At 39.7% G+C, this 16,920-nt stretch overlaps 1 protein-coding gene across 1 annotated transcript in view; it reads left to right on the plus strand.

Moving 5' to 3' along the window:
• Positions 1–16,920, plus strand: part of LOC121963010 (receptor tyrosine-protein kinase erbB-4-like) — a 306,066-nt gene that overhangs the window by 236,242 nt on the left and 52,904 nt on the right. Inside the window, exons 15-17 of the mRNA XM_042513368.1 lie at positions 2,083–2,237; positions 9,859–9,903; positions 13,487–13,619. Of these exons, the coding sequence (XP_042369302.1) occupies positions 2,083–2,237; positions 9,859–9,903; positions 13,487–13,619 (333 nt within the window). The remainder of the gene's footprint in view (positions 1–2,082; positions 2,238–9,858; positions 9,904–13,486; positions 13,620–16,920) is intronic.

The following is a 16,920-nucleotide window of genomic DNA, read 5'->3' on the forward strand; positions in this document are numbered from 1 at the left end:
GACTAAGTTGTCGTCAGACCACAGCAGGTTGGTTCCAAGATTGCATTTCAGCCAATGCATTCTACCTCCCCAAAAAGACTATTAACCTCCTGCTTACATGGGACTGGTCAATGCTGTCTGGACTACAAACTGACTACAATTTGATACCAGAACACTAACGATACCGAAATTTGTCTCATTGCTCGTTAAGTTAAAAAAATATATCAAAAGTACCTTAACTCTTGCACAAAACATAGGAATCCAAGTCCTCTTTGTCTATGTATGTCTATTTTTTTAGGACTTCAGAGACTAATGGAAATCATGGTTAAAGATGATCAAATACTAATAAAAACACAATTATGATTATTGCATTTGTTTCTGCCAGTATATCCCCTAAATCCTATACTGGTCTAGTAGTGACATAGTACTGTTGCCACAAAAACTGACTACTGCACCGACTGGATAATAAACCGCAGTTGAAAATAGTTCCCAACAAATGTATATTTTCTACAGTTTGAGGAATGTTTTCTAAAAGGTAAGACTTGATTTAGCCTTTGTTTTTAAATTGAAAACTTATGAGGGAAGTAATGTAAGAAAGCACTGTGTGGTAGACTAACACATCTGACCTTTATCCTTCAGGGGTCTTGAGCTGAAAGGAACGTCTGCTATACCATGATACATAATTTTACATTTGTAGTGTTACACTATAGAAAGTTGTATTGCTGCATGACTTATTTTGTGGAATTTAGTAGTTGTGTGAGTAACCTTTCATGACTGTCCCTGGAGAGAGAAACAGAGAGGGAGAGGGAGAATAAGAGATGAAGAGAAAGAGAGACTCCTCAAGGATGCACAGAGGCGACTGACTTTGAGATGCTGGTCACAGTTGAGTAGTAAATAACACCGGAGTCAATCATCCACAGGCGCTCTCACACACAAATACACATGCATACGGTGCACACGGACATACTCGAATGCATTCCGACATCTGTATGCGTCTGCACTGGTGCACACACATGCATACACACAAACATGCAAAGTGAGAATAATGTTTATTGATGGCGTGTGTCTCGATGTGTCAAACTGTGAAGAGCTGTCCGTCAGGTCACTGTGGTCGTCATTAGCAACAGAGCGCAGCACTGAAACTCCCAGCGCCCGGAATACAACAGCGCCTCTTGAAAACAACTCTTGCATACACACACCAATCTTTTTAAGTTCACACACTTGTATTGCACTTAAGTCAACACCATCATCACTACAAGCACATAAACACCAAACACACTCTCCTTTCTGTCATACACACATGTACACACACATACACACACATAGACACACACACACTGCTGGCCATTCCTTATTCATGATCTGGCTGCAGCTGAGCTCAGTTACCACTTGTCATCTCCTCCATCACATTCAATGCGCCACACTATGACATGACATGATTTCTTATGCATTTTGCCAATTTAAACAAGAGGTGCAGCAGAATACACTCTTGGCAATTTTGCTCAACACATTATAAATCACTGAATGGAATTCATGTGGGCCCTGCCAGTGACATTAGCCATAGTAGGAAGTGAGCAAATTGACATGATTCGCCAGGTTTGAATTTGATTCTGTTCAGTTCTGTTCTCTACCCTCATACATTTTTCTGTCTCTATTCTTTCCCTAACTTTATTTCTTTCTGCTCATTTCCTTCACCTCTTTGCCCATTACATTTTCTTCTACATTTTCTTCTACATCTTTCCATCATACAACATTTTACAAATCCTTTTGCTGCTCCCTCTTTTTCTTTCTGCTAATTTCCTTTGCTCATTCTGTACATTTTTTCCACGTTACAAATTCCTTTCCTGCGCCTTTGCTTTCTTTCTTCTTATTTCCTTCACCTCTTGCCCATTCTTTTCTGCTACATCTTTTAATCTTATGAATTCCTTTCCTGCACCCTCTTTTTTCTTCTACGAATTTTCCTCATCTCTTTGCTTTTCTTTTCTCTTACATCTTACAAATCTCTTTCCTGCACCCTCTTTTTCTTTATTCATCCCTTGTCCATGGCCTCCCTTCTAACCCATCCCTCTCATCTGCCATCTCCTTGTTCTGCTCTCCTCTCAGGGCCCAGACCAGTGTGTGAAATGCCTCCACTTCAAAGATGGACCCAACTGTGTGGAGAAGTGCCCTGATGGGTTGCAGGGGGCCAACAGTTTCATCTTCAAGTACGCCAAGGCCAACAACGAGTGTCATCCCTGCCATGCCAACTGCACCCAGGGGTAAGAGAGGAGATGATACATAAAGATGTGTGTCTGGGTATACAAATTATTCTTTCAAGTGTTTGCTCGCCTTCGTACTTCCTTGGGCGTCCTCTGGGTTAGGCGCTTTTATGCTGTTAAAAGCATGGTGAAGACTGCTTTGGAAGTTGGGCAGCTCTCTCCCAAGAAGAGAGAGAAAAAGAGAGACGGAGAGAAGATGACTTAATCTTGCGACCGCTAGATTCCCCGACCTGTAGCTGGCTCCTGGTGGCTGTCCGGTCAGGGGCAGAATGCATTGACCCTGAAGGCCATGTGGGGTGTAGTGCAGATGAACTATGAGTGAAGGGGTGGGTGCAGAGAGACACTAGCTGGAGGGGAGATATGAAGCCGAGGAGGTGGGGTACGCCGTGAAAATGTGAGATAAGGAAGACAGAAAGGGAAGGTTGCAAGTATAGCAGTATGTAGAAGAGGTTCTATAGAAAAATACATGTTTTTGGCTCGAATAAAAAGCATCTAACATAGGAAGTCAGAAATCAAAACATTTGCTGGGACATAAGTTGATCCCAGGAGCTCCAGATGGGCATAAAATTATTAGAAAATAATTCTCATCTCTGCAGCATAATACTGTATATGCACTGGAGATCCAAAAGATCAAAATTTGCTTCGTTAACTCTGCCAAGAAGGTTATGTTTACTGTTCAGGATATTTGATTAACATGGCCATGTAAAAACTCATTGCATTTTGGAGTTGACTTGAGTCATGGGGAAATACAAAAAAATATTTTTCACTTCAGTGACAATGCGAGATAGGGCATTTGGCTTTGAACCCTTTGAAATCTGGAGAAACATCACTTTCTTTGTGCTGCTCTTCGATGCCTTTCACAGGTATTTAAACCTTTGAACCCTGAACAAGTTGGTAAAATTTCTTTCAGAAACATGGGCAATGAGCAACTTAGTGAGAAAGAATGTTCAAGAAATTTCAAGAAATTAATACAAAATAGAAAATTCTTTGAAAAAGAGATAGGAAAAACTGTCAAGAGAAAGATGTAAAAAGAAAAGCTAGGGGGAAAAAAAAATTAGTTTTTGCTAAGATTTGGGTCATTTCTTTTTTCTTTGCTCATTGCCTTCTTCCCAAGTTTCTCAAATTGACAGAAATCAAGCCAGGTTTCAAAGTACTGAAATCAAGTAGATGGTAGTAAGATTCAGAAGTGACAAATCAATGCTCAATCAGTTGTTAAACTTTGTCAACTCCACAATCCGCATTCCCAAGAAACAGTGTTTGCAGTTTTTGTAGATACAGGACAGGAGTTTTCTTTTTGTTGTGGCAAAATAAAGAGATTGACTTATTATGCTTTTATGCCCAGTTTGAAAATTTAATAATAACAGTTTTTAGGAGAGAAATAAGATGATACTCTGGAGTTTAGTGCTGAAACAAAGCAATTTATCAGTTGGTCTGTCAACAGAAAATGAACAATTTGAATTTGACAATTGGTTCTCTTGTCAAGACCTAGAGGAAAAGGTCACACATCTTATTCTTTTAACTGTTTTTGCCATATGCTGTAGAGTTCGTGGCCACCTGCTCAACTGACATCCTCTGCAAAAGCGGAAGTATGTACTCATTTACACACCAAAAGCATCATTTTAAAGGGCAAAGACAACAGTACTGTGCTAAATATTTGAAGGGTTAATAGGGATACTTTATATTACGAGTGCAACAAACATCTTGAGAGATTTGGTTTATCTGGGACACGCCGAGGTATAGACCCAGTCGTTTCTTTTACTTTGTGACAGAAAAGACACACGATGTGCATTGCTGCTTCCCACCAGTTAAAGAGAACAGCACATTTGGTCTTTGCAAATGGAAATGATGTACGTGTTTGGATGCGTATAGAGAGGGCAAGTGAGATCCGATCACAAGTAGTCACTTGAGACACATGTTGCAATGAATTCTAATGTCAGGTGTGAAGTAACAGCTGTCCCCTTGAATTGAATCACCCAAGATGCATATCAATGCCAGGTGTAAACAGGGCCTGTGTGCTAAGTGAGGCTGCAGCCAACAGCCAAGTCCATCTGCCTGCACCTCTAAAGCTGAAACAGATATTTTTTACCTTTGGACAGAGCCAGGCTAGCTGTTACTACTTACTCGACTTTCAACCAGCTTTGTATCAAAACAATGTTAGTAGTATGTGTAGATGAACTTTGGTAGACTTTCCTCCTTCTACCCAGTGCCTAAATATCCTAAATATCCCTCATCCTCACCTCCTGCAGGTTCTCAGGCTTTTGCTCAAACAATGGCAATGGCCTGCCGCCAGCCACTGCCTCAAAGAGTATCCCTCTCTCTCTCTCTCTCGCTCTGTCTCTCTCAGACTCTGACCAAAATCATATTTACGTAAAACTAGTTATTGCTGATCAAATATAAATCAAGGTTACCTCACTGCCCATTTCTTGCCTAAAATGCCCCATTTTGCTGTAATTTGCGAGAGTTAGTAAACAGCCAGAGGGCGACACATTGCTTCCTGCACAGCAAAAAAGGAAGGCTGAAAAAAGGTCCATCAGAAAAGCTAAGCAGCGTTCATCAAATACAAGCCAAGATTCTGCCATTGAGTTGCATATTTCTTGCCCTAAATGTTTATAGAAACATGTTTAAGCTTACCATTTCACTGATATGTGATCCAGGCAACAGCCATTGTTTCACAGAGACCAGTCTATATTACCTCAACCACCAGCAGGAGCGTAGTATTCTGGTGGTTGTAGGTTTCCCACCTCTTGAATGAAAGCACAACTTTTCTCTGGTCATGTAGCACCAATTTGAAAAGTATTCGCGTCTTTCTACTGCAGAGACGGCCTAGTTTTATGTGAAGGCCTTTTTTTACATCAGTAAATATTTCTGTAATGGACACACATGAGAGTGGAATCAATCTCTTCATTGCAACAAGTAAATACCTGCATTTTTCCAAACAATGTAAAAAGTCACCTAATATGACCTCTAGTTTTTTTGACTGCAAAAGTGCAGAGCAGAAGGCTTTAGAGACTGCAAAACAAACTTGCAAATAAACTCGCGGCTTAGCCATGATCCGGCGGTCTCTCCCTAAACAAACACACTTAAATGCAGAGGCCAAAGCCGGACGAGCCTTCAAAAGCACGGAGGCCGTGGACACAAAGAAATTGTAGCTTCTTTACGAACCAACGTGGTGGGTTTATGTCTTCATCCTCTCAAGCCTGTCTTTTGAAGTCGGTGCGGCTCTGACTTTGAGCTTTGGCCTTTTACTTTTTCACTAAACCTGGGAGTGCACCATCAAGGAAGCAGCGGGGGGATGTGGTCGGTGAACAGAGGAGGTGGTGGGTGAGGTGTTGAGGTGGAGCTTGTCGGTATTCTCTGCAAACAAAGTTAGAGCTCCGAAACCTAGCAACAGGGCTGGAGATATGATCTGAGGCGGAAAGCAACTTATTGTACTGCCTCTCACATAGCAGGAGGTCATTTTATTTTATTACAGCTAGCCTGTAAGTGTTGATAATATCAGTGCAGCTTTAAAAGGGAATAGAGAAGGAGTTTTTTGGGGGGTAAAGAAGAGAAAAAATGGAAAAGGAGCAGGTGATAAAGAGAAGAAAAGGTGGAAATCAGAGGAGAGGATAGATGTGATGTTATAATTCTTCCGTGACAGCTTTCACTCACACAGACACACACACGACCGCTCCTGACTCTGTGAACGCTAATCTGTCGTTGGCATGACAACACCTCCATCATGCTTTGTCAATTATCCTGCCCTCCAGTCACAGGCTGCTCTGGATTATCATCAAAACAGGAGTCTGGGTATTTGAGGACATGAACCAAAGTGAGACATTGGTCAAAGGTCAAAGGTCAAAGGTCAGGAACAGAGCAGCACCGTTACAGCTGGTAAAAAGTTAGCATCATGCTAAAAGCCCTCATTACATTGCCTCAAAGGTTTTCAGTGTAAGGGGGTGGGGGATGTTGAAAGGGATAGGTGCATACCTAAAGACAAAAGGAAGTATGTTCCTGTAGTTCAGCGCGCTCATCAACATGGTCAGCAGTCGGAGCTGCAGCAAAACTGTCACACACAGCAGCTCAGGGAGGCAATTAAGAGACTTTAACCTGATTGCTGCAATTTGCCAAGCACTGCGATTTCTCAGAGTCACAACTCAGTTGGATCTGAGACTCATATACACACGGACTGGAAACACAGAACTTTAAATTCATTGTTACTTGATTGATTCTTTATTGTCCTTTTCAAAGGAAATTTGTTGCCATATTTATACAGGACCTCACTCAGGGATGTTTTTCAGGTTTTTACACTAGAATGCAAAAACGAATCGAAATGCTCGCCGCAGTCTACCACCGTTTCCCCTCGTGGCAAAGGTAGTAAAGGGTAAAGCTTACCTTTTTTAGAACACCTTCATGAGATCTTATCGCCCTTGATTCCCCTTCGATGCTCGAGACATTTGAAAGATTTTCTTCCACTCCTCAGCAACAATAATCCTACTCTCAAAATCTACCATCTGCTGGTTTGACTGGTCCTGATCCAAAAGGGTTGTCTCTGGTGCCTTTAAACCGCTGACGCTGAGGAGGACCAAATAAAGTTGTGCAGCAAGTTTGAGTGTAAAGTCGTAACTAAACCAAGCAGTGCAAACATGTAAACAAACTGGTAGTTTTTTGGCACAGGATAGCAATCTGATGTCCAAAAGACGGCAGATAGATGTTAAATTTTGGTTGTAATGAAAATCAGCAATGTTTTTAGTGTCTAAAGACATTAGAAGCATGTTGTGTTAAGTTCACGTTCTAACATTTTTAAACAAAATATTGACGTAATCTGTTGCCAGTATTCTGCATCAAATTTACTTTGGCCTTTATCAGGTTTATCTCTGTCTTCCTCTATCCACACATACTGCACCAGAATTTTTAGAATGTCATGTGACCTATCAAAGCAACAAAAAACGTGCTTCCATTGCAGTTTTGCAAAATATAGCTTTTTTGAATTGCCTAAAATACCACCTTAAACAAGCGCTAAACTTTTTTGCGATAAATGAGAGTTTTATCGAAATTGCTGTGTTTCCATTAAGCATATTTTCTATTCAAAATTTCATTTTGCACAATTTGAGGGTTAGAGGAAACCTGCCCACAGAAGCAAAGTTATCAGGGTTGTGAAAAATTAGCACCTTAGAGGGTGTTTTAGGTTATCTACACTTGTAGTGACTCAAACTCAATAAGAACAGACAGGGCCACAAATACTTTGGTACATAAATACATCATACACAGCGTCACTACATCAAAGACATCAGATACAAATCCACATTTATTTACGTATACATATGTACATAGCACCCACACACACTTTTGACTTTGTTTTGACATCCATCAAAAATAATTGTCGGTATATCTGCTTAAAAATCATTAAAAAAGACACTACTTCAGAACTTTTCTTAGAATTGGCAGGGTTTTTTCTTTTACATTTTCTTCAGTATCAAACTAATACAGTTATAGCTGTCTACATATGCATGTGTAAATTTTAAACGGGGGCGCTATTACCTAATTTGGCATACTTTTTAGGGTTTTCGTAGCACAAGGCATGCATTATATTTACTTTTTAGATCCTCAAAAGCATTATGAGAACTGTTGTTCCAAAACTCTGCCATCGTTGTCAGACTGAAAACCTGTGTTCTATCTTACTGACATAAAGATAAAACTGATAAAATACAAATATGCAACTATATTTAAAAAGCAACACCGTCTAAATAAGAGAAGAATATGTACTGTAGCTGCCTCATGATGTTTATTGTCAGACCAGTTCTTTGTTCTCGAGGAAGGAAACTATGTGGCTCATGCATACACACACACACACACACACACACAGACACACACTCACACACTCAAATACGCCTCCACGCAAACACAACATTGGCTGCAGACACTGATTGCTCGCTAATTAGCTATTTGGTGCACCATTTAATTGACAACGAAGTGACTTTGGAGGAGCCACAGTTGTCACCGATTTAATTCCAAAGTTAGCCTGCTCTCCTAATTTGCTATGTAATTTGTTGTGTCTTGTGTAGTGTGCAGCTTGCACACATACACACACAAGCACACACACATATAGAAGCATTCAAAAAACGTTCTCCTGTGTCTATCCTGCTGTTCAAAGTCCTCCACTCAAGGAGATAGAATTAATGAGCAGCCAACAGTCTGCTCTAATCATTTCCTGCTTACCTAATGCTAAAAACTCCACTTGTCACTGATCAGCATGTTATCAGCACTATGTTACATCGGCTTTGATTGTTGAGATAGTAAGAAAAAAGAAATCTGAGAGAAGGTAAAGATGCTGAATCAGAATCAGAGGGGGGGAGTCCCTGATTGGAACACAAATGGACAAAATAAACAAAAATGAGAGTTGCTATGCAGCTTCATTGATTATATCAGCTTCAGGGGTTTAATGGAAATTTAAAAAGAAATATTCCCCATGCAGCTGACTGTACGAGGATGGATGATCATAGTACAAAATAATACAGCTATAATGTATAAAATCTTATTATTTCTCTAGCTGTTGTATTTATGGAATGTCTGTGTAGAAACTTGACTTAGATGTTAGAGTAAGGCAGCTGTGATGGGGATCTGTTTATGCAAGCAAATTAAATGTTTACACCCACTGAATACTTAATAATGAAACTTAAGTGCAATGTATTTTTTTTCTGAATTCACCTTTTTTGATTTTTTAAAACTGAATTAATTCATTTTTTCAATGTTCACAAAGTCAGATCCAAAAATAAAACTTTAAGAATTGTGAAAAAAAAAATTGAAGTTTCAGAATTAGAATCAGGTTCCTGAAATCCAGTTGGTTGTTTTTTTTTAAATTTTGTTTTGTTTTTTTTAATTCTGAATTTTTAAATTTTAGATCTGAAGTTGTGAACTTTAGAAAAAAATTAATATCCCAGTTTAACTTTTAGAAGCACAAATAAATAAAATTCAGATACATGGTTTTCAAAATTAAAAAAGAAAATGTATTTTGAGGTGTTAAAATTTCAGTACTGAGTAATCCGTGGTTGTAAAAATTACAATGCTTATTTCTCTTAATTGCTTTCATATACCTCAGATTAGAATAATGTACATGCCTCCTACACTAATCTGATACAGCCTCTACATATAATCATTGACATCAAGGCCAATATTTCTCCATCTTATTTCTGTATTTTAGATTTGGGATGAATGGAATAAGTGACAAATATTCAATGGAAAAACAAATAGCCTGTTTGTGCCTTGTTTCTAGATATTCTCTTAAATTCTATAGAGGACATTAATTTTTAATAGATACTGAAAGGGAAATTTTCTGTTTTGGTTAATTTCCCCCAAGGTTTACTCCAGTAATTTGTTCAGAAAATGCTCCCAGATGAAAATATTTTCTCACTCCAACAATAAAATCCATTTCAATATCACGTGAAACAAACAAGAACAGTGCTTCCCCACCCAGATGCTTCTTCCTGTCATATTGACGAGTGGTCAGCCGTGCTCGTGGATTCAATTTTCCACAGGTCCCTGCCCAGTGACAGCTGATTGACGTGGAAGAAAGACAACACGAGGCTCTCATAACCTGTCCCTGATTTAATGGATGATATCTCTTGGTTTTTCTGCCCTGCAGGTGCGTCGGTCCAAGACTCCAAGATTGTGTTGGGATGATGGACAGGTAAGGGATCTCAGGATACATTTGTAATGTGGGATTTGGGATACCACCTTCAGATCCTGGCACAGCTCGTTAAAGTTTCTCATGATAGTCATTAACAAGAGTGGAGTCAGTGTTTTATTTTATAATTGATGGATGGAATAGAAACGTTTTGTTGTTGTCTGAATCTCGTGGGCTAATTTGTGCCATTGTTATCATTTAAAATGTGTCAACAAAGCGTCATTTTAATTATGACTAAAGGTAAAAATGATAAGTTTTCATTTATTTTTTTATGTTGCGTATTTAGTGATTGAAGAGTTGCAGCTGATTTAAATTTTAAATGGCAACTTTGGTATTTTTCTACCTGGTCCCTATTTTTCCATGTTTTTGTGTCTAACAGGAGCAATACTTTTTTAAATTTGTGCAGCACTGAGTAAGAGCACCGCAGACGTGAGCCGTGAAACAGGCTGCAGTATAGCCACTTGGGCATTTGGCCGTCATCATTTTACAACCACCAGCAGTGCTTGGTTTGCCATCAACAGGCTCGGATTTTTATTTGAAGTGTCTGACAATGTGAAATTGATCCCTACAGGGAAAAAAATGTATGTTCCTTTTTTGTTTAGCCAAAAATCACAATTTCCACCAGACTCGATTTGAAAAAAAAAAACTATTTGAAAATACCATCAATTTACATTCACTTTATGAACTTTTTTTTCCACTGACAGACTCAGATTATTAGTATGACAACATTATTATAAGGAGCTATACAGAGATAAATAATAGCCATCGCCATTGCCAAACACACCAGATTTCATTTGAATAAACAGTAATTTTAGTGTTCACAGAGCCAGCATATCTTTGCATCATTGTGTTTTGTTTTATTTTGTTTCTGTTGACTTCAAAATAAGTGTGTTTTATGGAGACAAAATAACTGTTTATTTAAATGGTGTCTGGTGGGTTTGGCTATAGCAATTTTTGAGCTTTTTCCAAGTTGAACAAAAAAGATTTCATTCTTTAACAATCTATCTCTGTAGGAATCCTTAAGATAGATTATTGGCAGGCTCTGACAGGCTCAGAGGTAAAAATAAGCACTTTTAGTGGACATAAACTGACGGTACACAAATGTCCCGAGCGGTTTCATTGCAGCCTGTTAAGCGGCTGCTGCCCTATTGCTTAATATTTCAAAAACTGTTGTTCCCATCAGTCACTTAGACACAAAATCATGGAATAGCAGATTCCAGGTTAAAAAAAAAACAACAAAGTTACCCTTTTAGTACTGTGACATAACCTGGAGTTGCTGCAAAAACAGTAATAAGCAGCTCAGGTTACAACATTGCTCTTTTACCTCTACTGCTACCTGCTGAGACTACTATTATGCTTATATAAACAAGCAGAAAACAGCAAAAACCAAGTGAAATTAAACAAGTATTTTGTGAACAGCCATGCAACCTAAATAGCCGGAAGATACAACAACAACTCTATTAACAATACCTATAAAAGCAAGTGATCTTTACAGTTGGAGCAAAGTCAGAAGAGTGACAAACTCATTAGAGTTTAACCAAACCCGCAAACCCATAAAAAGGGGTCTTCAGCTCCTTTTAAAGAGATGAAACAGAAACAAGACTTTTTTATTTCCCTCTGGCAGCCTTCTGCTGAGTCTCTATTCCCAGAGTTGTTCTTTTGCTCTTACAGTGGCATTATTCCCCCGACTCATCTGGTGACCTCGTGCCGCTTGTTCTGCTGTAAACCCTTTCCTCCTAATTGGAGAAGTCCTTTCCCTTGTCTTTTACCTTGTGCTGTCTCACTCTGCCTCTTTCTTTTCCCTTTGCCCTGTTTTTTCTCTCCTCTTATCCCTTCATGTCTTTTAATTCCCCCCCTCTGTGGTTCTTTCCAGTGTTGTTGTTTCTCCTTGTCTCTCCTCCCCCTCTCGATTTAATCCATTCCAAACTGCTGCATTACTATTCACCACATGGCTGTATATCTCATTATGTCGAGACCCACAGCCTCTTTGTAAATTTCAAGCTCCCCCTTCTTTGGGTTTGTCACAATCGATATGGCAAAAGCTGCGGCACCTTGCTCCACCATAGCTCCGTGGTACATGAGTCTTCCATTAGCTGCTAATGGCCTTTACAACTAATAGAGTTTTGGACTCCAAGTGTCAAGTAGGAGCGGGGTTATTTTATGCTATGTGGCTGTGTTTTTGAAAAAAAATAAGGGGACAGTGAAGATTCTGGCAAGAAGGTGACAGTGGAATACAAATGGGAGGCAAAGAGATGAAGGATAAAGGGAAAAGAGAGTCAGAGAAGGACATGACTGAGTGGTGGCGTAACAGTCGACATAAGTGCAAAGAGGTATGTAAATGCAAAAGCATTAGTGGCATCATAAGTGAAGAGAAAGAGCTTTTAACTTCCAACCTTTGGGTTTGACTTAAGCAGGTTTCCCTCCAGAAGATTCGCATGCAATTTGTGAAGGATTGGCACTTTTAATTTTCTATTTATGTGAGGTGATAGTAGATGGTAAATTATGCGGAGAAGCACATGTAAATTACATCAAAGCAAAGTCAATTGCAACGCTGTTTAAAATCAAGGTTTTTCTGAATCAAATGTATTACACAGTAGGCCTCATATTGTTTCCCCCAGTTCATTTAAGAAGACAGTTTACTCCCAATAAAGGAAATAATTTGTCTTGAGTAACAAGGTCATGATTTCTGGAAAGAGACATTGCTGCTGGAGGTTTTTTATTTATTTATTTTTTGGTGCTTTGAGCTCCATAAGCTGAGTGTCATCTAGTTCCATTACATTAGAGGTAAGGCAAACATCTCTATGCCTGATACCACCAACACTCGACAACTCACACCAAAACAATCTATACTGATCAACAGCGCTCCAGGTAAGAGAAAAATATGAGTTTCTGATTTGGAGTGAACTGTCCCTTTACATTGTGGAAGTGTGGGCAAATGTAGTAATAATACTAACGGGCTTCTTTTCTTTCTGTCTAGTTTCTTGCCTTACTGTATGTTGTTGTTTATTAGCAAACAACCCCCCCCCCCCCCCCCCCCCCCCCCCCCCCCCAAAAAAAAAAAAGCTTTAAACTTGAATATAGCAAGCATTAGGTGTCAGTGTTATTTCCAAGTTTGAAATGACTGGAAGAAATATAAGGGAATCCAGTCCAGTGTAACATAAGCTGTATAGCTTTTCTACCAAATCAAGTAATAAGAGCACATACCCTCAAAGGCTTTTTCTTCTGACCTGTGAAAATGGAAGCATCTCACCTGGAAAAAGCTGTGTGCTCTTGTACAAAATGAGAGGAATGATAGGGAGGGGTGCAAAATGAAGAGAGCAGAAAGGAGTTTTGTGGAAAGTTGTATATACTCTCTGAACAGTCATGTTCAGGCTTCTGGGATGACTGTTGGGGAACGACTTGATTAGAGTTTCTAGGAAATAGTCTAAAACAAGAGGGTGAAATCTAAAGTAGTAAGATTTTTAGGGATATAACAGCAGGTTGAATTCATCAGCACTGGCTGAATATGCACTTTCTTTCAAAGTGCCTTTTAGTTTCTTAATGTTTCAGCAATGTTAATGCTGCTTCCCTTCCTCTGTCTCTACAGGACACCACTAATAGCAGCTGGCATTATCGGCGGCCTATTTATCATCGTCATCCTGGCGCTCAGCGTGGCTGTTTCTGTCCGACGCAAAAGCATAAAGAAGAAGAGGGCCTTGCGGCGATTCTTGGAGACAGAGGTGAGAAGGTGGAGGTCATAACAACAGAGCTTTTCTTTCTCACAAGAAATGCTTGTTAAAAAAAAAAAAAAAAAAAAAGCGCAGCTGAAAATATTGTTTTTCTTTCAGTGTTACCTCGAGGTAATTTTTGTCAGAGGATACAGAATAGTAGATTGGAGAATTTGCAACTACAGAATAAATTAATCATAACATTTGGGTTGGTAATAGCTTGGGACAAATTACAGCAGTATAATGAATTTTATTGATCCCAGAGAGGAAATTGGGAAACACTTCCTCTATAATGCCTACCTTATTATTAATGTGACAAAAGATGAACAAGGCAAAGTTTTGTTTTGGAGTTTGCTTAATGAAACTAAACAAACATGCTCAATTTGATACTTGGCTAGGAGGTATGAAAAATAAAAGAAGTACTTCTTCTCCGAATAGCCATTTGTATATTTTTTTGCTTACTCCATGTAACATTGAATTTGTGAGAAAAACTTTGTTGTTCTTGCATGCCTCTATTGTAAACAAAGAATCCAAAAATGGATACAATTCTTGATAAATTGAAGTCATAGTGGTCCACTTTTAACAACAGCAAAACTGCATCAAAACATCTGTTTAGAAACTTTCACAAAACTTGTGAAACTTACCAATGTTCTCCTCAAGGCCGGACTCCATTAAAAGAAAAAAAAGACTTTACTTTGCTGACCACAGAAGCTTCTGGACTGCTGCTGCTTCTATCAGTTAAGTTTGTGTTATTGTGTGACTTGTGTTTAAAGGGTTAACCAAAGTCACGCAGTAACACAAACTAACCAGCTGATTAAAGCAGCGATAGACCAGCAGCTCCTGTGTTCAGCAAGGTAAAATTACTGTTTTTGTGAATGGAGTCTGTTTTTTAAGAGAGCATAAATAAATTGCACTTTCAGTTCAGTTCCCCAACAAAAAGGGCTGTCTGTGATTTTGTTGTTTGTGAGGGTTAGTTTGTTTTTACCAAAGTCACACAGTAATACTCGGGCCTTCCCACTTTCTTTGAGTTTGTTATCCTTTACCTCAAAGTTGCAGTGCACTTTTCCAGATGGATGCCAACAACACTCATAAGCAAACCTTGAAACATTAAACCTTGGCTATGGTGCTTAGCTAAACCACGCATTGCGCATAAGTTTTTTAAAATTATGCACGGCCGCCATCGCCCATCGATCTGGCCTTGTAGGGGGTTCATTTTTGGGAAGCATTAAGACAGCAGAGCAGACTTTATATTCAAAAGAGAAAGTCAAAGATGGAGGTGTAGGTGAGTGCAGGGTTTATACTCTGGTTGATCACCTTTGTGCTGCTACGACACACTCTGTTTCCCGTGCGTGGCCCAGCAGTTATGTCATCACTGCAGGTCCGCTGAGCGGCCTTGCCCATAGGAGTGGGGCAGGCTGCTTGTCAGTCTGCATTAGTATAATTTACAGGTAGAGGCGGCAGCGTTATAGACAGCTGTCAGGCTCGAGACGGGAATTGGAGGAGGGCGGCCACGGGCAGTTTCTGCCTCATCCTGGCCACACACATCCATCTTAATCAGGCGAGCCCTGTTCCGACAGCCTCTTGACCGGGAGGGAAGTCTTCAGTCCGAGCCGATTCGCTAATGTACTGTCACGGAGAAACAGAGGCTGGGGAGGGTCAGGCTGGAGGGAGATCTTTTTGACCCCTTTTGCATTGTCTGATATAAAGTTGTCCTGTGACTGATTCTTTTTTCTCCTTCAATACTCCGCCAGGATAATGTGAAATATAGCCAGCCGAGTCAATTTCCTATCCTCCGAGGAGACCTAATAGGGTGTAAAAGTAATTAGGCACAATAAAATCTTTAACGCCTGTGACAGGTTGGCTCACGGGTTACAGACAGACCACTCATTAAGAGTTAGGTCATGGGTTCAGTCCTCTCGACACGCACATTAGCAGCTGTGTAGCGTCCTGAGCATGACACTGAAGCTGCCCGGTCTTTGTAGGTCGTTCTGTGTAAGAGCATTAGCTGAACGGACAGGGACAAAGCTGTGGATCAACGGTTGAAAGTGTCATTGCCTGACAGTTGTGATTTGTGCCAGCAGGGTCATACATATATAATCTGAAACCCACAATTTGTCGCCTCAGATGAGGGCTACAGTCTAAAATGCTTTTGTGGAAGTACATAGTGAGAATCCAACAGTATTAAAATCTGAATTATTTTGTAAGTAGGACTGGGCAACATGAAGTTAATCATATATCATGAGAATGTTGACCGAGTACCTTGATACTGTTTTTTTCGACAGTATGGTAAGGTTGGCTGTTGGTGCTTTCATGCAATATTTATCAATCCAATTACCAGGAAAAAAAATGTTCATACTGTTCATTTTTGCAAACCATATATGTTACATTTCTAGATTATGTTGTAGCAGATATGTTGAACTTTTCTGTTTTTCCTCAACATTGTGGTGAAGATGTAGTTGTGTTTAGGCACAAATATTGCTTGGTTGTGGTTAGAAAATAATCATTTTCTGGCCTAAAACACCCTGGTTTGGTGGCACAAAAGCTGATGGAAAAGCAGGGAGGAGTTGGTGAAAAACACCCAGGTTCAGTGCCACAAAGTGCCACAAGTGTGCCTACACTCAGGTGCAGTGAAAATCATGCAGATTTAGTGCCACATGTAGGGGCAGGGAGAGCAGGGACATGTTGATGAAAAACACTTAGGTGCGGTGTCTCAAACACTGCTGAGAAACACTGCGATGGCCTCAAAAAGCACCAAGGAATAGGTGGAAAAAAAATACCTAGATTTAATTCCACAAATACTGATGGAAATGCAGTGAAGGGTTGGTTTTGAACAGTGGCCTGCAGTGGTTTGCAGCTTGGCAAGCGTCTCCCCTGGTCGTCATTGGAGTCTGTTCATTTTTATTGAAGTTCTTTGGTCACCAGCTTGAGATAATGTTAGTTAGCTACTTAGATGGCACATATAAATATAAATGTTTACTTTTTTTGTCAATATGGACATGCTACACACATAGTTAGCTTAAGACGGAGAAAATCTCACACTAGAGATGGTGCAAGTTTCTCAACAATTCAATTCTGTAGCTCATTTTACTAAAACCAGAAGCATTAAAGCAACAACACAGAACAGCAAGAACAGTGTGGTTAAGTTCAGAAAAATACATCACCTTGCTGTTATGCAGCCTTTAAAACCAGGAAAAGACAGCACTTGGGGAATGACAATATCGATTTATTGCCCAGCCCTATTTGTAAGCAGTGCTCTTGTACGTGCGTGATTTTGTGGCCAGCACTGGTTTTCTAAGGTGTTCTTCACATCTCT

The sequence above is a fragment of the Plectropomus leopardus genome, chromosome 24, assembly GCF_008729295.1.
Source record: "Plectropomus leopardus isolate mb chromosome 24, YSFRI_Pleo_2.0, whole genome shotgun sequence".
Taxonomy (NCBI): domain Eukaryota; kingdom Metazoa; phylum Chordata; class Actinopteri; order Perciformes; family Serranidae; genus Plectropomus; species Plectropomus leopardus.